The sequence below is a fragment of the Corapipo altera genome, unplaced genomic scaffold, assembly GCF_003945725.1.
Source record: "Corapipo altera isolate COAL_440 unplaced genomic scaffold, ASM394572v1 71, whole genome shotgun sequence".
NCBI classification, from domain to species: domain Eukaryota; kingdom Metazoa; phylum Chordata; class Aves; order Passeriformes; family Pipridae; genus Corapipo; species Corapipo altera.
Genome location: NW_020884916.1, coordinates 2,409,250 through 2,435,741, shown reverse-complemented (window position 1 = coordinate 2,435,741; position 26,492 = coordinate 2,409,250). Strand labels below are relative to the sequence as shown.

The following is a 26,492-nucleotide window of genomic DNA, read 5'->3' as shown; positions in this document are numbered from 1 at the left end:
ACGGTGAGCCCTCGGGGGAGCCCCGCTGAGGAACGCTTTCTTCTGGGCGTTCATTTTAATTACAGCCCTAATTATTTTGGTGCATGTGGATGACCCAGTTAACAAACCCATCCTGGGCATCTCGTGGTCTTCTCCACCCCTGCCCATCTCTGCGAGGAGGGAACCTCAGCCCCTGGCAGCTGGGAGCAGAATTATTTTTGAAACAAAGCGGTCGGACTGGTTGCCACATCTTAATGAAAATGATTTTTTTTTTTTACAAAGGCATTTTCTATGTATATAAACAGCCCTTCCTCCCAAACCTGGTTAGACAAGAATGTTCCTGGGTGTGGACTGCCTTGTATAATTAACTTGCACAGCTGTAGCTTCTGATCCCTCAACGTCTGCTCCTCTCTTCCCCCCTGCATCTCCCCGGCATAATCCAGGCGTTCTCCTCCTCCTCCCCGCCGGGAGCTCCAGGTGCGTCATTCGGGCAGAAGGTTTCCTGCATTCCAGAGCCATTCCCTGCTGAGACAGGGCAGAGGAACCCGCTTTGGAGGGGGCTGAGAGGCAGGAGCTGGAGGAACAACGAGCGAGCGCAGGAGCCACTTGCCCTGTTTAGACCATGGAAACGGGGAGCGCAGCGAGGACCAACGGGACCGCCGGGAAGGCCGAGGATGTGAAGAGCCCAACCACCCCAAAGAAAGAAGAAGAAGCGAAGAAGGCGACGAGCCCTGGCGGGGGTGAGAAAGAAGCTATAAAAGGCACGGGCGGTGCTGCGCTGGAGACGGGGCAAATCAAGAGCTCCCTCTTCTCTGGGAGTGACTGGAAGAGGCCCATCATTCAGTTTGTGGAGTCATCCGATGAGAAGAGGTCAACCTACTTCAGCATGGACTCGGCTGACTCCAAGAAGATGCAGTATGCCAGCGGACAGATCGGAGACATGAGGAGGCCAGCCCTCTCCTTCCCAGAGAAGGGCGACCTCAGGAAGTCCCTCTTCTCCTTGGATTCCAAAAAGAGCTTCCTGCCCAGCGACGGGGAAGGGAGGAAGTCCTTGTTCTCTGGGGGGCAGATGGGGGACCTGAAGAAATCTTCCCTGCCTCTGGTGGAGACGGGGGACCTGAGAAGACCCTTCAACAAGCCGGACAGAGCAGCTGGGTCACGGCCCAGGGTGAAGCTCGAGGATGTTCTGTGCGACTCCTGCATTGACAACAAGCAAAAGGCTGTGAAGTCCTGCCTGGTGTGCCAGGCTTCCTTCTGTGAGCTGCACCTCAAGCCCCACCTGGAGGGAGCAGCTTTCCGGGACCACCAGCTCCTGGACCCCATCAGGGACTTCGAAGCAAGAAAATGCCCTGTGCATGGGAAGACCATGGAGCTGTTCTGTCAGACAGACCAGATGTGCATCTGCTACCTCTGCATGTTCCAAGAGCACAAGAACCACAGCACAGTGACAGTGGAGATCGAGAAAGCAGGGAAAGAGGTAATTAATTCTCTCTTTGTTTCGTGCTCCCGTCGCTCTGTAGATCTCGATGTGACACCCCAGCCTTTGCTCCCCAGCCTGCAATCTCTGCTCAGGTCATGTCTGTGTGGAATCCTGGGATGCAGGGGTGGTGGATGGGAAGTGTTTAGCAGAGGACTGCTATTGCCTGGGTGCTGCTGTGATGGGACTGTTGTCCTCCTGATGGCTGGTTGCAGCAGCACAACGCTGGTGGTGTGTTGCAGATTTGATTTGGGGGATGGAGAACATGGTTTCCACCCCTGGTTGCACACCTGACTTTAAGCAGAAGCTGAATCAAAGCCCTAGAAAAACCCAGTCTGGAGTTCTGACAGTGTTTGTGCACAGAAAGGTGGGCATCAGGTTCCTCCAGAATACAGGTGGTCAGATCAGAGACTGCTAAAGTTACTGGTGGGTACTGGGTGACTGTTGAAAATTGCCATCTCAGCTCCTTAGAGTGAGATTATGGTTCTTTTACTTATCTGTTACGGATATAATAATGAATAATGTCGGGCTACACCTGTGGGAAGAGGCTTTTGAAGCTTAGATGAAGAAAAAACCCTGGTGCAAGCACAAAACATGATCATTTCCCCTGGAGTGCTGCTACAATGGGTTTAGAGGATGGACATCTAAGGAGATGTGGGACAGTGCTCATTGATGAAATGCTTTTCACCTCTGTTTGCTCAAAGCCTCGTGCTGTTTGTTTTCTGGGTGGGTGATGATTATTCCACAAGCTCAGGGTCTCACCACGTTCACTGATGGTAAAAGCATGTCCTGGCCTAGAAACCTTCCAAGCAGACAGGGCAGGAGAGGTGGCAGAAAGGACACCCAGGACATGATAATGGAAAACCATTTGCCTGGAGTCCCACAGTGGCAGACACTGGAAGGGAACTCAGACCTGCTCAATCCTATTCTTAGGCACAGCCCAAGCCAGTGCTCTGATGTGGGGAACAGGCAAACACAAGTACCTGCTGTTAGAAATCCTTAATGGGAAGACCAGTTGAACTCTTTCTAAGGAGTTGGGAAGATTTATCTCATAAGGCTGAAAGAGCATCTCATGTGGAGCTTATCTCTGTCTCCTGTTTGGTCTGTCCTTGCCATGTCATCTCCAACCTGCAGCTTTGCTGAAACCAGACAAAGCTTCTCCCATGCCCCAGCCAGCCTTTCTTCAATCCCTGCAGGGCTTGCCAGCCTGCTGTTTGTTCCATAATTGCTGCTTCTTGTGGTTTTGATGTCAGCTCTGAACATCTCACGGTTCTAACATGAAGCCGTGTCTGGTGTCTGCCAGGGTGTCCGATCCCTCTGAGCTGTTTCTGCTGGAATGAGCTTAACAGTTGCTTCCTGAGGAAGCAAAGCCAGCCAGATCTTCTTCCTGTGGCTGGATGGATCGACAGCACCTTGCTTTTAAAGAGGGAACCGTAGCTGAGCAGAGAAGACCTTACCTATGATTTAAATGAGGTTTGATTTCTCTCTCAGAGTCCTTGGAGTCCTTGTGCCACTCATGAGCTCCATGCTTTAGTTCCTGCACTGTCCTGTGCTGATCCTGCTGCTGCTAAGCCTGAAGGATTTAGGGCTTTATCAATATGAATCACACACATGTGCAAGTTTCTCCTGACAACGAGTTCGGTCCTGTTGTAACTTGAGCGAGTATTCACTCAGACAAAAACAATTAACAGAAGAGCTGTTGCTTACAAATGTTTATTCCTAAGCCCTGATTTATTCACCATAGGTGGAGCCTTAGCAAGAACCACAAAGAGGAATGAACATTTCCAACCCTTTGTGTGTACCACCTACCCTTATCAAGCCTTGCAAATCACAGCTGGAATGTGACCACAAATTGGGAGAGTGGCTGGTGCTGAGGGCCTTTGTGGAAGGGATAAGCAAAAACCCCACAGCAGGTCATCCCTATCCCTGCCCCATTTTCACAGCTTGGAATCCAAGCAGCTCCAGGGGAGCTTTGCTACCTCCAAATTTGCTGACTGTGCCACTGGGGCTGGTGACTGGAATACAGAGAGACCCTTTCACACAGTGCTGGATGTCGAGGATTAACTGGTTCACCTGCAAGGATTCCCTAGTCCCTGGCTATTCTGTGACTCCAAAACTGGAGAGGATTCCAGGAGAACTGGTGTTTCTATGTGGTGCTGCACTGTCACTCTGGGTGCTCAGAAATTTGGTGGCAGAGAACTGTCCCATAATCAGGTGGTTCAGGCACATCTGTCCTTCTGCACTGCAGAATTAGTGCAGAATTCAGCCTCTTCCATGGGTCTGTCTGCTACAGACCCACAGAGATGCTGTGCTTCAGTGTTGGGAAAGATCCTGCTGTAGAATTAGGAAACTCTGCTTGCTTCATGGTGCAGACAGAGCTTAAGAGGAGAGGAATGCAAACAAGCCAGTAGACACACACCTACTACTTAGAGCATTTAGCAAGCAGTGGAAAGGCTGATATCTCTGTCTCAGACAGAGAACACAGCAGCATCTTCCACTTTTCAGGAGCCTGGGGTGAGAGTCACTCACCCCCCTCTTCCTTTTACACCAGGGAAAGGCACAGGGACTCAGACAGAGCCATTTGCTCTGAGTTTCCACCCAGTGCTATTTGCTTATTTTACCCAACAAACCTTTAATGCCTTCCCCAGATCCACTTTGCATTAGTTTCCTGCTACAGATTTAAAGGAAAAGGAACCCCTGCACCAGAATCAGTGCAAGAAACAGCCAAGGAAAAGTCTGTGAGGCCGGGGAATAACCACTCAATGCTTGAGAAGTGAGAATTGTCTGCAGCAGCTTGTACACTGGAATAAAACCCCGTGGCCAGCTTGATTTATCAGCAGAACCAGAGCCCCCCTTGCAGACAGCATCCTTCATTTTGAAAGGGGATCCTTCATTCCAAACCTGTTTCACAGGCCTGTTCCCAAAAACGAGACAACTTCACCTCTGCCTGCCAGTGCCAGAGCTGAATAACCTGGCAGTGAATCCCCTGGCATCACCTCCCAGCACCAGCCCTGGTGCTCAGCAGGGCAGGTCAGCTCTGCTGAGAGGTACTTTGATTTCATTTTTCTTTTTTTTTTTCCTTTGAGTCTTTACCTCTGAAGAAAGGTTCACATTGTCCCTCAGGTGCAGGGAACTGCTGTGCAGGAATGGGATCTGGGTGTTCCTGGTCTCCAGGAAGCTGCTTTTAAAAGGGACTTCACAGAGGTTGAACCAGGCTTTGAAGTCAACCATCCCCAGGGATGGATCCAGAGGGATTTCCATCCTCCCTGTCTTTCTTTCACTGACCAGAGAGCAAACAGGAGTGTATCAGTATGGCAGTGTCATGGAATATTATGGGATCAACATGGAATGTCAGCATTCCACTGATGCAGTGTGGCTGTGAGACCTTATCCACAGCAGTTGAGGGTCATGCAGCTCAACAGAGATGCTCCTTCCCCTGACGTGGTGCAGTCACTGCAGGATGCTCTTCCTTGTTGGAAAGCTGGGAAAGTGACCTGCTGCAAACTGGGATTTGAGTAGATTTGCCTGTTTGCCTGCTTCCTGCATTGATGCCTCTAACAGTGAGGGTAGAATCCAGGGAAAATCCACCAGTTTGCAAGTCAGGAATTCTCTTCAAACTGTGCAGAGAGCCTTTTCTGGCCTCTGCTCCCACAGTGGCATTTTTGCAGGATGCTGCCAGAGGCTCCAGAGATTTTAGCCCACTGAGGAGAACATGCAGTTGTAAAACCAGCAGAACTGATATCTCAAACAAATTCCTGCCTTCTCAGCCGTGTCACCTCCACTCCTGGCCCTGCACTGGGACAACTCGTTTGAACAGCCCTTCTCCAGCTTCATTAGTGGGTTGGGATGTTGCTGGCAGTAATTAGCACAGCTCTCCCAGGCTGGTGACACAGGGGTGTTCCCTGATTCAGGCCCTGGGTTCCCAGAGCATTAAGGGCATGATGATGCTTGTACTGCTGCCTTGCAAAAACGAGTTGCATCATGATGCAAGACTCATAATCTCACATCTCCAGGTCCTCTCCACAGCACCAGGGCTGGGTTCAGTTGTGGATGTTTAGGTGTACACTCTGAACTTTCACTTAGGCCTCTTGGCTGGCCTAATTAACTTAGACTCTAATAGGGGATCCAATCTTAGCTCAAGGACTCTCAGTGCCATCATTTCTCAACTTGCTCTACTCAAACTGAATGGTCTAAACCTGGATTTCCTAGATCTTCTTCACTGTCACTGTTATTTCTGCACTGCAGGGACTCTCTCTGCAGTGGGTGGTGTTTCTATGTTATCTGTCACTGGGATATTCTGAACCCCAGTCTCACCCAATGGATCTGTTCTGGATGGTCCATCACAAGAGAATCAGGGTTTGTGCACCCTGGAAAATCTGAGAAATACAAAGAAAGCTGGGAGAGAAGTTTCCTCATAGGGGATGAAGTGACTGTCCCTAGTACCTATAATTATATATATATATATATGTGATATATTTGACAGCTAAACCAGCCTGTCAGCCAATCACAGACTGAACAGAATCTTAAAAACATCATGCAATCACAATGTGGTCCATCTCCAGAGCACCCTTATGAATCCTTATGCCCATGTCACCAGTTCTTGCACTATTCCAGAGTCTCCCTGGACCTCCTTTGAACACTTCTTTCTATGATTTGGGGGGTTTTTTTTGGTTGTATTTTTTAATGTTTGTAGTTATCACACAACCACACCTCCCTTCACCTCCCCTGCCCTTGCTGGTGTCTGTGCTGGTGTTTCCTTTTGCCATCAGGAGGGATGTTTTAACCCCTGCCAAACCTGGATGAGTGTGGTATTTGCATTCTGGCTATTGGAACTATCTCTGTAATTTCCATTTGCAAGTCATAAATCTCTCACTCTAAATTGTTGTGTGGGTCTGCCCTTAAATAGTTGTTACATCCCATCCCAGAGGCACCCAAACTATCTTTCTGGGCAAAGGGATGTTACAACTGCAACGAGCTCAGTATCACTTTTGAGCAAGTAATAGTTTCCAGAATTCCTTGGAGACCCATCTTAATTAAAAAGGACTATAAATGTATCATGTTGTTATCATCACCTTCCAGCCATCACCTGACTTTTTTTTTTTTCTCCTGTTATCTTTCTTTTCAAATCCCTTGTGTTTGGGAGTGTCTGTGTGGCTGTGAAAGGTCTCCTCTCCTCCAAAAAATCCCTCCAGTCCTTCTCTGTATGATTTCACTTACATCCTTGCCATAAGAATATCCTGATATTTAGGGATGAGGAGGGAAATAATTGCTCAGGAGATGTGCCTTTTTAACTGCTTTGCTAACAATTAATACCATCTACATGTAGCTCTGTGGCTCCAGGACACAACTTGCATTTTGGTGTGATTTCTCACATTGGTTAATGCAGTGCAGTGGAAAAAAATGATCTAAAATGTTTTTATCTCATTGGATTTTCCTGCTGTGCAAAGAGTCTTGATGCAGAGGACATTCTCACATGAAAAAATCATGGATTCCTCCAAATCACAGTCTTGGAAATGTGAAAACTATTGGATCAAACTCAAGTCTTTACACTTTTGATCAGTAATAGAGAAAATTTTCTCATCTTGAAGCCTATGTGGTTGCCTGATGAACCTGTACCACAAAACCCTTTCATTTGTACCCTGAAAAAGATGAGATTCAGCTCATGACTTCATTCAGTTCACTCCTGAAGGCTGTCAGGGTGTTGGATCATATTTAGAGAGCTGGTGCTTTCCTAACTCCCAACAACAAGGACAGTGACAGTGTGAGGATGCAGCTTCTCTGGCCCTGAGACAATTCTGAGTGCATTTCCCTTTTTGGTTCCCCCTTTTCTTGTGTTTTACAAGGCAACAAAGCAACTGTGGAACTGCTTTCCCTCTATAAATGGAGATTCCCTAAATTGGAGCAGCGAGAGTCCACGGCTCTCCGAGGCAGCTGTGCCTGATTCCAGCTCGAGGGGATGTTCAGACTCTCTTGGGACTGGCACCAGGACAGGAGCCCTGATGGGCTGGTCTCCTGCTCTGGGCTGCTTGACAGCTCCTTGCCTGCTCTCCATCCTGAATGGAGAATTGGAACGTTTTCAGCTCCCACTCTGAGGGTGACTGTGATCAGTAAAGACCCAGATTTTCACGTTCTGTTCTGGACAGCTGGGCGAGTCGTGTGGGAGCAGATTTATCCCTGCCTCTAATTGCTGTTCTCAATGTGAGTGGTTTTGGGTCATGCAACCATTTGCCACAGGACCAGCAGGTTTGCAGGACTCTTGTGGCCCAACACAGCCCAGCTGCAGAACATGGGTCATTTCTGCCAACTGGGTAGTTCCTCAAGAGCTCTGGGGTGAGTGTCCCACAGCCAGATTGCCTGTGGTCATAGCTGTGCACACATGAGACACGGGAACACCTTGGGATGCGTCAGCAAAGGCTTTGTCATGATGTGCTGGGCAGGGAGGTGCTGACTGTGAAGGGCCCAGGGAGGGGCTGCCCGGAGTTAACGGCACAGGGCATCCCTGACAGCCTGGCCCCGACAGCCTGGCCCTGGGCATCCCTGACAGCCTGGCCCTGGGCATCCCTGACAGCCTGGTCCTGGGAATTCCTGATAGCCTGGCCCTGACAGCCTGGCCCTGGGCATCCCTGATAGCCCAGCCCTGGCTCATCCCTCAGCTCCAGTTCCATGGGCTGCCCTGCCAGTGTCTGCTCTCAGCTTCTCTGGGAAGCCAGTGCACAACCAAATGCAAATGAACCCCAGGGAAGTTGCTGATCTAAGCCAAGCAGGTTGACTACACCTCCTACACCTCCTCCCTCCTCCTTTTGTGTTCTTTCTTTTCTTTTTTTTCTTTTTTTTTTTTTTATTTTTTCCAAGCATTCCCCAGCTTCATCATAACATGAAAGCTCTCAATTCAGAGCAAATTAATCCACAATCCTGTCCAAACAGAATTCCTGCCGGAGGCATCATCCTCCTGTTGCAACACTCGTCCAACGTCATTCCGTAATTAGCTGGAAACTGTTATTGCTGCAGAGGCACACCCTGGGACGGGCCCTGCCCTGCACACACAGCTGAATTTTGAAACAGGGCCTCTTCCCCCTCCAGCTCCTGCCTCTCATGTGATTAAAAGAGGCACGGTGGTAGGTGGGCGCTGCTGCTGAGCGAGCTGGATCTCCTGAGCCAGGCAGCAGCTCTGGGATGCTGTCCAGTGGCAGCACATGATCTCCATTTCAAGCAGTGCCAGCAGCCTGTGCCTCTGGCCATCCCTGCTCGGGGCCAGTGGGAGCACTGAGCTGCTTTGAAGTGGGCCACCCTCAGCCCCAGCTCATGAGACTCCCTCCTTCCCTTCCCCTCTCTCCCAGGCCGAGCTCTCGCTGCAGAAGGAGCAGCTGCAGCTGAAGATCATCGAGGTGGAGGATGAAGTGGACAAGTGGCAGAAGGAGAGGGACCGGATCAAGGTGTGTGTGAGATGTTAAGGTCACTTATAGCTTTCTTTTCCACTCTCCCACATCCTCCTTTCCTCAATCTCCCTGCCACCTCCAGCTCTGACTCACTCCATCCCTCACCCTTCGCTCTGCCAAGCTCAGTCCTGCCAAACCTTGGCAACAGAACTGCTGCTGAAGCCACCCTGTGACAAGTCCTGGGGGAGATCAAGGAGAGGCAGCACAGCCTTGTTACAAAACCACCCCAGGCACCTCCCTGCTCTGGGGGCCTGATGGTTCTTCAACCCCCAGCAGCCAGGCAGAGTCGGAAACAAAGGTGTTGTGCTCCTCTTCCCACCAGACCACACACAGAAATAACCTGCAGAAGGGCTCTGGGTAACCCAAACTGAGATAAGGCAGCACTTCCCCCAACAAACATCTTATTTATAGTGGAACAGCTCATTTCCATACTGATATAAGGCTCTTTTATAATTCTTTCACCATGGTAGGGGTTGGAATACAGCAATGGTATTATTTTTTTGTCATTTATACTCTAACTGAATAGAGCAGGGAAAACACTATTTGGAGACGCCCCAGAAAATTTGCATAATATTAATAGACAAAGCCATTCTTCTCCCTTTCATGTGGTGCACACACACTGGCTCACCAGTTCTGCTTTTCATCTGCTTTATTATTATTATTACTACTATTATTATTATTATTATTATTGGAAACCTGACCTAGAAATTTTAACTCTGAACATAGTTACATCCACAGTCTTTCTGAGGAATGTTTCAGAGGGACCTCGAGGTCAGGTTTGTAAAAAGTGTTTCAGCACTTTTCATCCTTTGAAATGGGAGGAATTTGATGTTCAAATTGTTGAGGAGCCAGAACCATGACTTAGAAGGTTAAACAGTGTTTTTAAATATCACCTAAGCGTGCAGTTTATGAATTGGAATAAAAGATCTGCTCTAACAGTGAGGAAGACATCATGCCCTTTGGATTACATACACAAAATCATTGCAGGAACAACTATTACTTCTCTTGGCACAACTTCTCTCGTGCTGAAACTTGCCTACCTGGAGTCTCCACAGTCTAAATGCTGAGAGTCCTTGGACATATCCCCCTCTGTGTCCCTCTGTTAGCAAAGTTATTCCTTGGAAAGCTGAATATTTTCTTTCTCCTGTGTCTTTGCTGCTCCTCCTCTCCCTGAACTCCCCCTCAGAATTACACCACCAACGAGAAAGCCACGGTGGACCAGCATTTCAAGGAGCTGATCCGTGACCTGGAGAGGCAGAGGGATGAGGTGAAGGCTGCCCTGGACCAGAGGGAAAAGATTGCATCAGAGAACGTGAAAGAAATCGTGGATGAGCTGGAGGAGAGGGCAAAGCTGCTGCGGGAGGACAAGGAGAACAGGGAGCAGATCCACCAGATCAGTGATTCTGTGCTCTTCCTGCAGGTAACTGAGACTTCACTGTAATTTTCTCTTTTCCCACGGAAGACAGGATTTGCCCTAAGGACAAATCCCAAGTGAGTTTAACACGTGTTCACCTTCTCCAGTTCAATGCACACCTAAGTCAGGAACTTCATGTTTGGAGCTGTTTCTGCTCTGGGAGGTGAAGGATGGACTCAGACATGCAGGTTTGTTTACAGATGGCTACAACTCATGGACAGAGCATTTGCCTGCCCCCTCCATCTTCAGCTCTCATACTATTGGAGCCTAAGATTAGCCAGTTCCCTGGGATCTACCCTCCAGCTCTCACGTTCCTCAGTAACCTCTGCGCCTTTCTTTTTTCTTTTGGCAGGAATTTGGGGCTCTGATGAGGAATTACGTGCCCCCTCCCTCTCTCCCAACCTACAGTGTGCTGCTGGAAGGGGAGAGCATGAGCCCATCCATGGGGCTCCTCAGGGATGACCTGCTCAACGTCTGCATGAGGCACGTGGAGAAGATCTGCAAGGCAGACCTGGGCCGCAACTTCATCGAGAGGAACCACATGGAGAACGGTAAAACAGCCCAAAAATCCCCCCTTCCTCCTTCCCTCCCAAACCCAGGGGAGATGAAGTGTGCTGAACACGCTCTGCACAGTGGAGAAAGTAGGAAAAACAGCGGGAGGAACACTGCCTGTAGCTGGAATTCTTTCTGGAATATCAGAGTTATCCCACCACACCTATGCGGGGATGGAGCCAGTTGAATTTAAAGTGTCAAGGCATCCAAACCAGCCCCCCTTCCCTGACTGCTGTTGGATGTTATGGCTTCACACTATTTAAGGGTTCAGCCACCTCCTGTGTGGCACTTGAGAGCAAGATTTCTTTTTGGGGGTCGTGAACAGTGACCCTCCCCTCCTGCAAGAGGGACGCTCTGCCTCGTGCCAGGCCCCCAACAAGCCCTTCCAGTTTTAGCACCACAGTTTCTACCTGGAGGATTCCACACATCCACTGAGACAACTCAGTGCTCACTGAGGGCAGTGGAGAAGGCAGGAAGGTGAATGAAACCCCACCTCAGGAGGGCAGTTCTGAAACCCTCTTTGTGCAGCTGGGTCAGCACGTGCAGGGTGCTGGTGTGATGGGAAGTTTTACAACTGCCCATTCCAGTTGCCTGCCATGAAATGCTCCTGCCAGCCCCTGCCACTGGAAATCTAGTACTTGAAAGTGTGATTTTCCAAGTGGAAAGATCTCCATTTTGGTGTTCAGTTAAGCTACAGCTTGAACTGGGATAAAACTCCCTCTGATCCACCTGGTAGAGCTTTCCTGCCTGCCCTGATCCAGGGGGTTCAAGGGACACACGGGGCCAAGTGGTCCCCACACCTCAGTGATTCCTGAGGACAGCTGATGTTCCTCAGGTGAATAAATGGTCATTATCCCAGCACTGCAGTGACTCTTCTAAGGTTCTAACCCACTTCCTTTCAGTGGCTCCCAATTAGCTCTGAATAAAGGATTTATCTTGCATCAAGCTCACACCTAAGATTAGGAGGACTAAGATTAGGGCACTGCAATGGGGCTGAGCAACCAAGGTTCACTTCCCACAAACAGCCTTTGTGACCTTGGGCATGTTACTTAATCCCATGAAATGACCTCTTGCCCTAAGAATAACAGGGATGGGAATTAACAGTTATCTCACCAGCCTGCTGGAGGATATAATCTATTAGTAATTGAGGAACCCCAGATACCAGAACAATAAAGGTCAAGAAGCTGGATATGTAACGGGAGGATAAATTGTACCCTGCTCTTCAGGAGGGTGTGTGGCTCAAAAAGATGCAGGAATAACCTCAAGTCCAGTTCATCCAAATCTGCTGCAAACCTGCAAGATTCCTGTTAATTCATTCGAGCTCACAGCACTTACACTGCTCCTGAATTAATACACTACACTGTCTAGTGCCACCATCCTCCATGAGACATGAATTAGATGGACCAGATACTTCTGGAACAGAGAACCAACCTTGCAGAAAAGTCAGAGACCACACACCAAGTGCTCATGATGCACACTCAGGTTTTAAAACTCCCCCTGCCCTTAAAGCAGAGCCAGGAATTGAACATTATTTACCTTTCAGCAGTTAAGGCTGCAGCAGTCCTGGTTAGATCCTCAATACTCCTCATGCTGAGAAATGTGGCTGTAACTGAATACAAGGAGATGACAATCAGCTCAGATCCAAAAATCACTTCTGTACATTGTTCTTCCTTCTTTTTTTTCACCCAAAACTTTGCAGAAATTCCACCTGCTGAGCTGCTTTTTGCCAGCCCTGAGGCAAAGACATTTTTGCTTGGCCACTTGTGCAACCCAACAAGATTATGCCCATGTTCAGTTCTGGTAGCTGAGGACAAAGACTGACTATTCCTTGATACTTGATCACTTTTAATTGGGGTCTCCTCCTTTTACTGATGCCAGAAGCCCTCACTGGTACTTGAAATCCGTGGAATTCAAGTGCCAGAACATTTCTGAGCAGGGCAACTAAATGCTGCCAGAAACCTGGGTACTTCCAGAGGCTTTAGCAGGGATTTAATGGACACAGCTTGGAGTCTGCCTAATGAAAAGAACAGTGGTATCCACTCAGTTGGGAAATGTTATTTAAGGTGAGTCTCAGGAACTTCAGAGCTCTCCCTTTTCCAAACTACAGTTACAGATGAAAGAGGGCAGCACTCTGCATCCAGTGACTGCAAGGAAATAGCTCCACAATTACTTAATGGATTTAATTAACTCGGACTCCCCCTGAGTCATTGCAACAAATTCATTTGCTACTGGCTTGATGTTCTGGTGTAAAAACCTTCCCAGGAAGAAATATTATATTAATGGAATGAAACCTGCTTAATAGCAGACTCCAAAGGGAATCCACTTTCTTTTAGTTGTCATAACAGGTACCTACGTAGCAGAGTGGCAAGGAGACAAATAATCAGGGAGCATCCAGGGAGTTTAAATAACACAGAAATAAATTGGAGAAATAAAAGAAAAGTTTGTTCAGTGACTTAAGAATCAAAGAATGGAACTATTTAAACACGGGAACCAATTTACTTCCTTGCAGAGAACAATAGGCCTTCAAAGAAAGCATTTTTATGAGCAAGTGTAGTGATAAAACATCATTTCCTGTGGATCACTGTCAGAAAACCAAACCCAGGCTGTGAAAGAGCTGCCAAAAGAGCAGATTTCATCCACTTTGCATGAGGCCTGAACCAACCACCCCTGTCCAAGAGTCTAGAGCTGTTTGCTACTTTATTTTAACACCTTTCTCCAAAAACTGAAGGAGCCATTGAGCCCTCCCAGCGCTGATTTTCTGGAGCTTCCAATAGTGGCAGTTCTCGAGCAGGGGGTTGAAAGCCAGGCCTGTGCTCAGGTTAAACACCAAAGGAGCCAAGCCCAAACCACTTTGCTTTTGAAGTGGGGGACATCTTTAGCCCCACAGCAGCGTTTTGGTAGGAAAATGCCACAAGCCTCAAACCTCCCTATGTTTTTTAGGAGATAGGGCAGCTCCAGAGTGGCCAAATGCTTCAGCTGGGCTGTGCCAAGGGAACCTCCTGGTTTAGACCCTGGGCAGCCACAGCACTGCTTTGGCTCCCAGTCAATGAGAAAAACAGAGAAACTTGTTTTCAAAGAGCAGAATCACTTCTGCAGTGCTTGAGGAAGCAATCCCACCCTGTTTTCCCCTTCCCCCTCCTCCCCTCCCTCTCAGGGCCACTAAACTCCCCCCTCTCTGCTCTGCTCCTCCAGGTGACCATCGGTTCATGATGAACAACTACGAGTGGAACCAGCCTGACAACTTGAAGAGGTTTTCCATGTTCCTGTCTCCCAAAGGTATGGCACCCTACAGGTGGTCAAGGCTTCCTCTAAACACAGCTTAGGAAAGGAACCTCACTGATAACGTGTCCCAAAATTTGCTTTTCCTCCATCCCTCTGCGCGTTTATGCCGAATCTTCTCTCCAGCTTACAGAGCTCTGAGAAGGTTTTGCCTTTTTGTCTCAAACAGGGCAGAAAAAGAGCTGGAGTGACTTCGAAGAGTGTAGTTTGTGAATGTATAGTTTTAAGATGTCTCACTGGGTTAAAGTCAGTGCTATTCTCCACCCAAAGCTTATCTCACTGTGCCATCGAGTGTGAAAGCTGCTCTAGGCTTGCTCTGCATTAGGATTTGACTTTCACCAGCAAACATGCTTTTTCCTTACAGGAAAAGGACAGAAGAAGTGAGAAACATGTCCTAAAAAAAAAAAGCAGGAGGCTGGAGTTCCTTTCTGAGCTCTGCCAACAACAGCCCTGATGATTTGCTCATGTCCCAGTTGTTGCATGACCCACTACAGGATGAGCCTTCAGAGGGGATGAGGGTTTTCAGCACATCCAGTTCCAAAAGGACAGTTGCCATTTCTAAATGAGCATCAGGAGCCTCCAGAGTGAGGAGCTGAGGGTGCTGAAAGGCACTGCCTGTAGGAAACAAAAGGGCAGGAGGAGTAGCACAAAATAAGTGACCAAATTTCAGCCCTGCCAGGGTTTGCCAGATGCTTCCAGCCAGATGGTGGGCAGGGATGTGCCAGCAATTAGCAGTGGCACTGTCCTGGGGGTGTATTCCTGCTCTGCCTTGGGGTTTCCTGGGGACAACCCAGATCCCAACACTGAGCCCTTTGTCTGGAGCTCCCCTTTGCCCTTCTCCTCAGCTCCCTGCCCACGCCTGGCAGCTCTGGCAGCCCTGCCTGGCGCCCAGGGGGTGAGGAGGTTGTTTGGAGCAGATGCCAGGGGCAGGGCTGGCATTCCCAGACTTCAGCAGGGGGAATCAGGGGGCAGAGGGGTATCTTGCCAGAGGTTGGTTTTGCATGGAGCCTGTCTCCAAACACCTCCCAGATGGTTGGTGCTGCTCTGCTGCCCCAGCTGTCCCAGGGCTCTGCAGGCCCTGTGCAGTCAGGGGAGGACGTGTCCTGCTGAGCAGAGCTGATGATGCTGGGGAGAGACCACAGGCTCAGCCCTGCACCCCAAAACTTTCCAGCCTGGAGGGAAGTTTGAAAGTTAATTCTAAAATTGCACGAGCTGAACCCAATCTCTACCCAAGAAGGGAAGCTTTGAGTTCAGGTGGAAACAGCCCCACAGGCATTTGAGGAGTGTGGATGGGAGGAACAATGTCATCCTGCTGTCACTGCTGCCACGTGTGTCTGGGACATGGCAAAAGGAAGGGAAAAGCCATTTTTGGCAGTGCCACAGCACTGTAGTGCCTGAACTTCCCTCTGCTCCTCCCTGGAGGATCAGCTGCAGACACCTGGGAGTAGAAGCTCCCTGGCTGCCTGCTGGGATCCAGCATCCCAACCTCCTGAAGTGCCAGGAGGGATCACCAGGCACTGCTAAATCCAGGGTTCCTCCTTTAGTGGTGTCTGCCCTGAGCACTGGGAGGGCTGTACAACAATGTGCAGCTCAGTGGCCCCACAAACACTGGAGAAACATTTATTCCACCTACACAGCTGAGAGCACAGCCTGTGCTGCCTTCCAAATTACCCATTCCCTGTTTTCCACCAACAAAGTCACTTTGTTGTCCAAAACAACTAAAGCACGTGGTTGCACTGGGTTCTCCAGCAGGGTCAGGGCTCCAGCAGGACAGAAAGGATCCAGCTGCTGAAGCCACACTGATGGGGAATTTGGGAACAGAATGAGTCAGTAGGCAAAGCAGGAGATGTGACCCACTTATCTGGCACGGTGGCTGGCCCAGGATTACCTGATGAATAATGCAACATAGCCATAACCATTTAACTCTCTGGAGCTCTCTGTGCTCTCTCCATGTGTCATGTCCAAGTCTGGCACCACAGTTGATTGCATCTTTTCTAAGGAATTCTGTAAAATGGAGGGTGGGGAAAAAGAGGACCACCCTTTGCATTGTGTCATGTGCCCAGAATCCTGGAGGATCTCATGGGAGTTTAGGAACACACCCCTTTTTCTGGCTTGGTTTGGGTCACTGCAAACTCTGCTTGAGGCCACAGTGGAAAGTGTTTTCTGGGTTGAAGAATGCTGCCCAAGTAGTGCTCTGTGCTAATTGCAGTAACCTAAACTAAGAAACTGCTTGGATTTGAGCTGAGCCTATAAGGTTTTAAGCCCTGCTTAAATTCAAGGAGACTTCCACTACTCTTGTCCTTAAAGAGAGTATGATAAATAATGGTTTCAAACTGAGAGGAGGTGGAGATTAGATATTAGGAAGAAATTCTTTCTTCAGAGGGTGGTAAGGCCCTGGCACAGGTTGCCCAGCCCTGGAAGTGTCCAAGGCCAAGTTGGAGGGAGCTTGGAGCCACCTGATCTGGTGGAAAGTGTCCCTGCCCGTGGCAGGGGGTGAAACTGGATCATTTTTAAAATCCCTTACAACCCAAACCATTCTGTAATTCCAGCATAAAACATTTGCCTGCAGGGATGACATAATGAGGCAGAGGGGAGACATAAAATATTTCAAAAGATAGAGGAACAATTTTTTTTTTCAACTGCTCCATGCTCCTTTCTGTCCTCTCCCACTAAGCTTTCTTCTCCTGATGCTGCAAACAGTTTGGCCAAAGCCAGGAGGAGGTTGGAAAGATCATCTTGTGCCTTTGGAAGTCTTTGAGTGAAGAGTAGGAGGGACTCAGGCAACACACAGAGAGGGAGAGAGAAGTGTAAATAGAAACAGGGCTTAAGCAGAGCAGCAGCCCACAGGATGGCAGCATAGCAGCTCCAAGTGTTCAGCTTGGGTTTGCTTTACTGGGAGCCCAGTGCCTCACAAAAGGGGCACAACAGCCCCAGGGTGAGGTCCTGGGGAAGCCCTGGAGCACCTGTCTGTCCCAGTGCTGAGCCAGCCTGTGCTCCTACAGGAAATGTTCCTCCCCTTGTGTCTCCCGAGCTCTAAATCCAAGCTCTGCACACAGATCCCTCTGCAGAACAGTCCTGTTGAGTAGACAAACCTGAGCTGGCGATTTTCTGCAGCTCAAGGCAGCTCTGTGGCAGGGAGAGCTTTGTTCTCTACATGAGAAGTCTATTCACCATTCCCTAGAATCCAGGGAAAAAAGACCAGGCTTTCCTCTGCTCCCTGGACCCAGATTTCTGGTCTGGGGTTGCTCCCAGATTGGTTGGGACTATTTCCTAGAGCAATGCCAGGCCTTTGAGCCAGCTCACCAGGAGCCAACTGCTGAACTGGATGCTCTTGTTTTACAGCCAATTTCAACCCACGATCATGGGAATTTTCCTCCTTCCAAGCAACTGAGGAAACACTTGGTACGGGTAATTCCCACTTCAGTTCCAGAGGATCTAACCCCCCGTGCCACAGCTTTCTGGCTGCCTAACCAACCTCTCCTGCTTCCCCTCTCAGCTGTCCTGTCACCTGCCAGTCCCTGTCTCCCAGAGCGATCCCTGAGCTGGCTGATCAGCACTGTCTGCACACCCCAAACCCAGGGAAAGGCATCCCTGGTTCTCATTCTTCAGACAGTGAAAGGAGGTGGAAAACACAGGAGCCACAAAATCCCCATCCAAAACCCTCTGTGTGGAGGTTGTAGCAGAACCAGGAGAGGACTCCTAATACTCCCAGCCAGTCTCAGAACCACAATGCTGCTCTTCTCCATCCCACAAACACCTTTTACTCAGCTCCTAAGTTCTCAGAGACTGAGAGGACACTCACTGCCTGCACAGCATCCAGCAGGGTGGGGAAGGGGGTGCTTTGAGCACCAAGAACCAGCAGCAGGTTTTCTTCCCAGATCCCCATCTTCCCTTTCCTCACCTGTATTTTCTTTCTTTGCTTCCTTCATGCTCAGAGGGTCCAGCCTTTCCCTTCACTCAGAGGCAGCCACAGCCACCCTACCTGGGGGAGCTCTGGTGACTCACAGCCACACACCCAAGTCATTCCTGCTTTCCATGCCACAGGCAGGGCTGTCTCCCTCTCATCTCTCTGCTCTCAGATTCATTCTGGCAGCCAGGGCCTGACCCCAAGGAGGCCAGGAGGGGAAGCCTTGCTTTAATTTCAATGGGCTTTGAATAAAGCCTCAACTGCTTGGAGGCAAGGGAGCTTGGGCAACCGTGGAGTCATTACTCCTGTCTGGAGAGGCACTTTACCTGCGAGGAAGCTGCTGCTCCTCAGTCACACCTGCCCTCTGGGTCTCTCAAGAGAAAGGCTCTTCCCTGCCTGGAGCATTGGGATCACTCCACTCCCACACACTGTGCCCCCCCAGCTGACTGCTCTCATCTGCCTTTTGTCACCGAGACAAGAGGGACAAAGCCACTTGTTCCCACCTCCCCCCGCCCCAGGCCAGTCGAAGGCAGCTCTTACAGGGTGTGTTTTGAAAATGCTTGGGCTGCTCCACTGCAGCCCGTGGAAAACCATGGAATAACACCACGGAATAACACCACCTCTTCTATCTTCCAGTAGGCAATGGTACTAAGCTGCCTTTTCAGTTCTCCTCGGTGGGACAGAATCCGCCCGGTGACTTCAGCAAACAGTCTGACGGGAGCCTCTTCACTAAGACCGGTACTAGGAACTGAGTATTCCCCCTTCCTCCTGCCCCTTTTTGAGCTGATAACACACCTCATCCTGTCCTTGCTCCCCCAGAGAAGGCCTGGAGCAATCCTGACTGCCAGTCTCTTAGATACCTGCACGTGTTTACGTGAGCAACTCTGCTGAGCCAGGGCAAGGGGAGTTTATTAAGGAGTGTTAGAGACTATTGCAAAGTTTTGTCCAGTGAAGAGGTGAAGGGATTTTAAATTTCGTTTGTAATGGGTAGAGACAAATTTTAGATGATTTTAGAGGCGAGAAAGATACCAGGGAATGATGTTCATGGCCATTTGCCCCTCCAGCCCCACTAGTCTCATCCTGAAAGATTAAGAGACACTGAGCACAACGTTAAAAAAAATATGCAGTAGCCACTTGTCCTCTTTCACCTGAACCAGAATCCCACGTTCACCATCTCATCCTCCTCTTTTCATGAGTTCAAGGGCACCAGAGGTGGAATCCAAGAGCACCAGCACCTGCCAGGGAGAGTCAGGTCTGACTAATTTGCAGATGGAGACGGTGGGGAAAGGTCATTGTCTGATCCCCTGAAACTGGCTGTGATACAGCAGGGCTGGTGTTATTTTTGAGTCAGAACAGAGCTGGTGTGGTAGAAGGGGGTTAGGGCTTATCACACTGCCAGAGGTGCTGTCATGAACCCCAGGCCTCAGCTCTTTGCACTAATTAAACAGCCTGGAGTGCTCCTTGCAAGAGTCAGAATGCTGAGTTTGGGATTTGGCCTGAATTTAATTGGTCTGATTGCACTCCACCTCTCTGCGTTCCTCAGACATTTTAATTAGCCAGACCTCCTTTACTCCCTTTTCCTAACTGATTGGGTGGTGGAGTAGGACTCTGTCTGATGGCTGTCGTGTCCCACCCCAGGAATGGCTGCATTTCCATGGGAAGCAATTGCAATACTAATTATGTGGCACTTCCAGTCCTGCTGCTCATCCCGACGCTGGCCAGGGGACACGGGGGTGGTGGCAGGGGCTGATCTGTAACAGGCTGTTTTATGTTGTCACAGCTTATCCTTCCATAGTGAGACATCAGTCTGCAAAGGTGACGCCACAGACGTGGAAATCCACCAAACAGTCTGTTTTGGTAAGAAAACCTCTCCTTGGTGGGAAAGCTTGTGCACATCTCCAGCAGCAGAGCTGCCTCTTCTAGGGACACCTGAGACAGGGATGGGTCCTTTGGAAAGGGGAAAGGAAAAGCTCCAAGTCAACAGCTCCTGTCAGGGATGCAGAGTAACCCCTCCACCTCCCCAGCTCTGGGCTGGGGGGATAATCAACCCTGCAAAATGACATTTGGGAAAGGTTTTGCCCTACACAAATACTGTAAGCGCACACATGCTGCTGTCTGTAGGATTCTCCTCCCTGCAGGGGTGTCGTACACTCTTATTAGTCTGTGACATCTAGAATGTGTAAATGACACCAAAGACAACCAGATAAAAGGATCTTCCTAATTATGTCCTGCACTGGGCAAATGCAACATCAGAGATGAGGAGTCAGAAATCACTAGAACATCTCTAAGTCACTCATTTTACACTGTTAGCACAGACCAGACAATTATAAGAAGCAGAGGACAGTGATATTTTAGGTCTTGTGATCTCAAATATACAGGGTTAACAAACAGTTAATGCATTACCACAGAAGCACAAAGTCAATCTATTTTTCCTTAACATCCATTCACACTGTGCTGCATTAAGGTCTTGCATGATCTGAATTAAGATTGTCAAGCTTTTGCCCCCTCAGATGAAATCTGTTTTGTTTTGGTTTGGTTTTTTTTAATTTCTGGTTTTCCATTTGTGAAAGAGTATTTACTGTTCCATGGAAATAAGGAGCAGAGGGTCAAGAATTGAGAGCATTCCCACACTGAAGGAAAGCAGAACAAATACACAGCAGTTAGAAAGTGGCTGCCTGAGGATTGCAGCTGTATCTGCTCAATTTTCAAGGCTCCCCAGGAGATGAATGCCTGGGAAAGGGGATGTTCCTGGGCAAACTGGGGCACTTTGAGGAAATCCAGACTTGAATGTGCTACAGCAAAAGGTATCTCCAAGAAACAGCAAAGTTTTGCAATCCCTTCTGTCTTGTGTTTGACCACTGCCTGCCTAAAAAAAAACATCAGGAGAAAGCCTGGGGAACTTCTCCCACCCAGTCACTGGTTTTTTCTGTCTCCCTTCCTCACTGATGCTCCCATTTGTAATGACTATTTCATTTTTATAACCTCTGTTCACCAGGTAGCCCTGAACCCAACAACTGAGCTGATAAATACAAGCATTTAAAAGTACCAAAGTAGAAATGCGTGCTCTGGACTGCAGTATCTCTGCAGGAGGTTTTATGGTCTATTGGGCCAATAATCTAGCTTGTAAAATAGTCTTAAATGTGTATTTAAGTAATATACATTCTAAAAGGTCTGTAAATATGAATTTTCACAAAGGACTATTCAGTTTAAGGAGGAATGTCTTTTTAACCCCCAGGAAGTTCTTTTAAACGAAGCCCCCCCTCTTCCATATCTTAATTATATTGGAAATTAAAGCCATTAAATGAAAAGGATTTCAACAAAAGGGAACATTGAGCAGGAGGTGTGGGGGGAACTGAGCAGCAAGATGGGCTGGGTTTGCTCTGCCCATCCTTCCTGCTGTTCCTAATATTAAACTAGTGCTGCACAAGAAAGGAGCAGTGTGTTTTCTGTGAGGTGTCTCCCACATTCTGCACGGGGGATCTGGGCAGTGGATCAAACCTAAGACAGGCTGGGCATTACAAAACCCAATTGTGCCTGATTTCCACGCTCTCTGCTTCAGTGGGGTGAGCATTTTCTCACCCAGGGCTGCAGGTTCTGCCAGTGCAGCCAGTGACCACAACAAATAAATAAATAAATAAACTGGCTGTTGTGTTTGCAGCCCTCCAGAGCCAACAGGAGGCTGCACAACACACCTTTGCCACGTGTTGCTTGTTGAGATGGTGCAGATAAGAGTGAAAATGCAGGGGTGGGTCCTGATGAGATGAGATGAGATGTGCTCAGGGACTGCAGTAAAATGAGCTGGAGGGACAGAAACCAGCAATTCCCCTGTCTCTCCACTTACACAAACACTGAGCACTGGGCAAATAAAAACCACACCATTGTGAGGGTATTTCCATGCACAAGAGTTTGGGTTTGCCAGCCAGAGAGCACCAGGAAACACCTCACAACCTGAATAACTGCACACAGCTTCGAGTGTGAAAACTCCCCTGAGTTAGTGAGCAATTCAAACACACTGACAGCAGCATAAAGGTGACATTCCTCTCCTCCCAAAAAACCCCTCATCAAGCCATGAGTCACAGTCTGAGCTTTTACATGATGCAGAGGCTCATTTGGCTCAGGTAAATCAGAAAGCAAAGCCATTTATCTGCCTCTGGTGTCTCCAGCACCTCCAGCAGTGAAGAAGTGAGGCAGAGGTTCCTCCAGGCCCCAGGTGTTGAGGAGTTTGTGAGATAGGAATGGTTGGGCTGCCCAGGAGGGTGAGAGGTGTAGGTGGCCAGAAAAAGGAGGTGGGTCAAACTCACATGCCCCAAATTCTCCATTGCAGTCACATTACCGCCCCTTTTACGTCAACAAAGGCAATGGAGCCACTTCCAACGAGGCACCTTGATCCCTGAAGATTTAGGGAAGAGCTGGCAGCACTTGGAGTGAAGACTCAGCTGCGGATTTTCATGGATGTACCTGCTACTATATTAACCTTACTGCTCTAATCTCTGCCAGGGAGAGGGAAGGTGCAGAAGGGAATAGCCTTTTCTAGAGGAAACAAGGACTTTTTTTTTTCTCCAAATCACCCAATTGCCTTGAAAGCTCCGCAGGCCTTAACAACATAACCCTCTCCTCTGCTGTCCCCTCCTCGTTCCCTCCCTGTTCCCTCTGCTGCTCTGCCTCTCCTGGGAAGCATGCATGCTTGGGTAGCAGCCCCTGCCAAACCAGTTGTGTCCCCTTTGCCCTGAGTGTGTTTTTAGGAGCTGTTCAAATCCCGGTGAAGGTCCCAAGCTTGGGGAGCCCAAAGCTCTGCCCAGGATGGAGAGGTCCCAGCCAGCCCCTGGGAGCAGTGATGGGCTAAAAGCTCTTCCCGTGCCTCTTCTGCCCTGTCACCCGCCCTCTCCTGGGGACACCCAGCTCTCACTGGGGGCAGGTCCAGCACTGCCACCTCCCTGGAGCCCTGCAGGTCCCACCACGCTTCCTCAGGGTCCTCCACCAGCTCAGCTCTGCTCCTTGCCTGCCAAAAAAGCCACGACAGGAGCTCTGCAGAGCTGCTGCAGCCCAAGGCTGGCTGCTGGTGGAGGGCAGAGAGGCTTTGCATCCCATCAAAGTGCCCCTCCAGCCACCTTTTCAAATTAAGAAATAAAAAGAAAATCCATCCTGCTAATACAAGATTGATTAGATGCCATAGGTGTTGGGTGCTTTTTTGTTTTCTAGTGGTTTTTCTTAATTCCCCTAAACCAAAATTGATTTATATACTGTATTTCAGGTGGGTTTTTTTTCCCCTGCAGTGGGCAATGAGAATTAGTCCCGTGGCTTTTTGCTCAGGATAATATTTTTTATTTGTCCCCTGGACAGATGAGTCACATCAGCCTGCAAAGCAGCCAGGGCTGGTTAAGCATTCCATGAGCTCCCTGAGATGATTTTCCCTCTCCATGGACAGGCTGAGGGGTAAAATCCACGCTGTGCAAAAGCCTCCCCAGGTCAGTCAGGGGGAGCAGGGTCAGGGCCCTCCAACCTTGAGAGCCAAGACCTAACAGCTACTTTTCATGGCTCGCTCTCTTCAAGCAGGTTTTGGAATGGCTTCACCCCCCTCCTCCCTTTCCTGCCCCCAAATGCCTGAGAGAGGTCCCACCTGTCATTCCCTGAAGATTATTTTCTGGCTAATCCCCCTGCAAAGATTCTGCTTTTTAATGCAACACCTCGTACAAAACTTGTGAGGCTGAACATTGGTCGCTCCAGAGGACTTGAAATGTCACTTTATAGTGGTTTTTTTTGGTTTTTTTTTTTGCCTTAATGACCAGAGGGGGAAGGGGCTGGTGTGGTAGGGTAGGATGTGAAGAAAGAGAAACTGGGAGAGAGTTGCTTGGAAAAGCTCTGGAAGGTTGGAGTATGTGTGTGAAAGGAGAGAACGAGCCCCCTCCAGGTCTTGCTGGTTTGCCCCTGAGCAGGTTCCAGTAATCACTTGGGTTCCAGTAAAAGCTTCCACCACCTCCTCTTTATGTTCCAAAATGTGTCAGTGATCCCTCCCCCTCCTCCTCCAAAACTTGGATGTTTAAATCCCCCCTTCCTCCCTGCCCTAGAGAGGGCTCTGTGGTGCCAGCTGGGCACCGCCCCTGTGACCACCCTGGGGACACAAACGTCCCTTTCCTCCTGCTGTCCCCTGCCCTGCCCCACCCCTGCAGCCCCCCCAGCCTGTTTGCTGCCCGTCCCCTCCTCCAGGGCCTCACAGACCTCGCACACACAACTTTTCCCAGCGAATGGAGCTGCTCCTGGGGGGATGCCAGGCCCCCCCTGCCAGCCCTGCCGGTGTCCCCCGGCCCCTTTGCCCTGCCAGAGGGGCACAGTGGCACCTCTCAGTCCCGGGGAACGTGGCAGAGAGGCTTCAGGTGTATTGTGCATGAACTGTTTTTGTCGTGTTTGTCTTGATCAGCAAAGCAAGAGGAATTCCAGCTCCTCAGACAGGACACGGCTGCGCTGATGTAAATGAGGCCCCTTCCCGTGTGCAACACACACTGCAGAAATAAAGGAGAGAGCTCCATGTCTGACCAAAACTAACAGCTCTGGCTTTGGTGTCTGTGTGTTTGTAAGAGTCTCAGGGAGGTTAAAATCTCCACAAAATATTCTTGATGTGAGCAACGGGTATGGAAAACCCATTTTTCCCCAGCTTTTTCGCTGCTTTATGGATGTTTTAAGTCCAGGTCAGAGAAAATTCCCACATCCTTGAAGGTGAGAGCTGATGAATGCACTTCTAATGCAATACCTTGAGACTACCCTGCCCAGCTAGGTTGGTTCCCAAATGCTGGTGCCACTGAAGTCTTTCCTGCAAAGGTATTTTGGGAAACCCCTCAACCTGTGGCTCTTCCCTGCCAGAGTTACACCTCAACAATTCCCACTAGAGAAAAACACTTGCTCACTGCCCAAAATCAGACTGTGAGGGGACATGCTGAGCTGGGGCACTGTTTTGTCCCAGCACAGACCCAAATCTCCCCATGAGGTTGGTTCTGGGCACCATTTGGACCCTCCTCCCACTGAAAACCTCTGGGGACCTCTGGTTCTGCACAGCTCAAATGTCTTCCCAACATTGTGGCTTCTCCTGCCTCTGAGGGAAGAGTAAAACCCCTTTGGGGCTGCTAAAGATGCAGATTCAAGGCTAGACACACCCTGACAGCTGCTTAAAAAGAGCAATTGTACATCTCAACCTCTGGGGACAAGAACAGAAGCAGGCAAGGATTATTCATTTACCCCAGACAGACTAAGGCTTTCCAGAGGATGACTGGCATATTTTATCTCCCAGGTACTAGATACCAGCTATTTTTCCCCAGACTCCTTTCTGAAGAGCAAGGATGCCACCAATTCACTTGAGAAGCCAGTAAATCCTTCTTATTTACCCCACATGGGAGTTTGGCACAGAGGAGAGCTCAGCTCTTCCCCATCAATTCCACTCACTGCCTCCATTACTGTTATTACTGTGATTAAAAAGCAATCAAAGAGAAATCTTCTTCCTGTCCTGAAACTGCCTCAAAACATCTCAGTTCCACCATTTAAGCATGAGAGGAGCCAGTTACAAGCACACCCTGCACTCCTGGGCTGTGTGATGCTGGAAAATGATAATGGAGCTCATGCCCTGAGCAGTCAGAGGCAGGGAGCAGTGTGGGGATGGAGTGATGAACCTCAGAGCTGCAGGGCTGTGGGGACGGAGTGATGAACCTCAGAGCTGCAGGGCTGTAGGGATGGAGTGATGAACCTCAGAGCTGCTGGGCTGCCTCATGCCTGTTCAGGGAATTCAGGCAGAGCAGCTCCAGACATGCTGGAAGGAACTTCACAGCCTGCTCTGAGCTCAGCACCACTGCACACCCAGCTCAGAGGGACAGGATGGATCCTCTCCCTCTGCTCAGGCAGAATGGAGGGGTTGGATCTTGCTCAGGCATCAGCTCTTCATCCCAGGAACACCCCTGAGAGAGGGTGGACAAACACTGGCACAGGTTGCCCAGAGAAGCCATGGATGCCCCATCCTTAAAAACATTCAGGGTCGGGTTGGTTTGGGCTCTGAGCAACCTGGTCTGGTTGTGTCCCTGTTTATGGCAACAGGGTTGGACTAAATGAGCTTTAAAAGGTCCCTTCCAACCCAAACTATTTTATGGTTCCATCAGGAATGGGGATGATGGGTCTCTCTGGTCCAGCCAGCAGCTGCAGGGGTGCAGAGAACACTTGGCCACCCGAAGGTGGGCTGTCAGAGCAAGGCTCAACAAGACATTTACAGTGACTCAGAGGGAAACGAGCAGCTGGGGCACCTCTGGATCCCAGGATCACAGAATGGCTTGGGTTGGAATGGATCTTAAAGATCATCCCATTCCAACCCCCTGCTGTGGGCAGGGATGGCATCTGCCAGAGCCCAAACCAAATCCAGAGTGGTCTCTGCCCTCTTTCACTCCCAGAAATTTGCAATTTCCTTAAAGTTTAGAG

At 49.4% G+C, this 26,492-nt stretch overlaps 1 protein-coding gene across 1 annotated transcript; it reads left to right on the top strand.

The window, feature by feature from the left end:
• Positions 1-601: 601 nt before the first annotated feature.
• On the top strand, positions 602-24,575 carry TRIM29 (tripartite motif containing 29). Its single transcript, XM_027655592.1, has 10 exons — positions 602-1,456; positions 8,794-8,889; positions 10,079-10,312; positions 10,659-10,857; positions 11,620-11,622; positions 14,051-14,134; positions 17,480-17,539; positions 18,681-18,782; positions 19,825-19,901; positions 22,369-24,575. Exons 1-10 carry the CDS (start codon positions 602-604, stop codon positions 22,429-22,431), a joined length of 1,773 nt encoding a protein of 590 aa, XP_027511393.1. The 3' UTR covers positions 22,432-24,575.
• Positions 24,576-26,492: the final 1,917 nt, after the last annotated feature.

Bases quoted from the DNA above. Each gene is read 5' to 3' on its own strand.
- TRIM29 (XM_027655592.1), top strand. From the start codon at position 602: ATGGAAACGGGGAGCGCAGCGAGGACCAACGGGACCGCCGGGAAGGCC. The intron at 8,890-10,078 runs GTGTGTGTGAGA...ACTCCCCCTCAG, and splicing joins AGGAGAGGGACCGGATCAAG to AATTACACCACCAACGAGAA. The intron at 19,902-22,368 runs GTAAGAAAACCT...TCTCCATTGCAG, and splicing joins CCACCAAACAGTCTGTTTTG to TCACATTACCGCCCCTTTTA.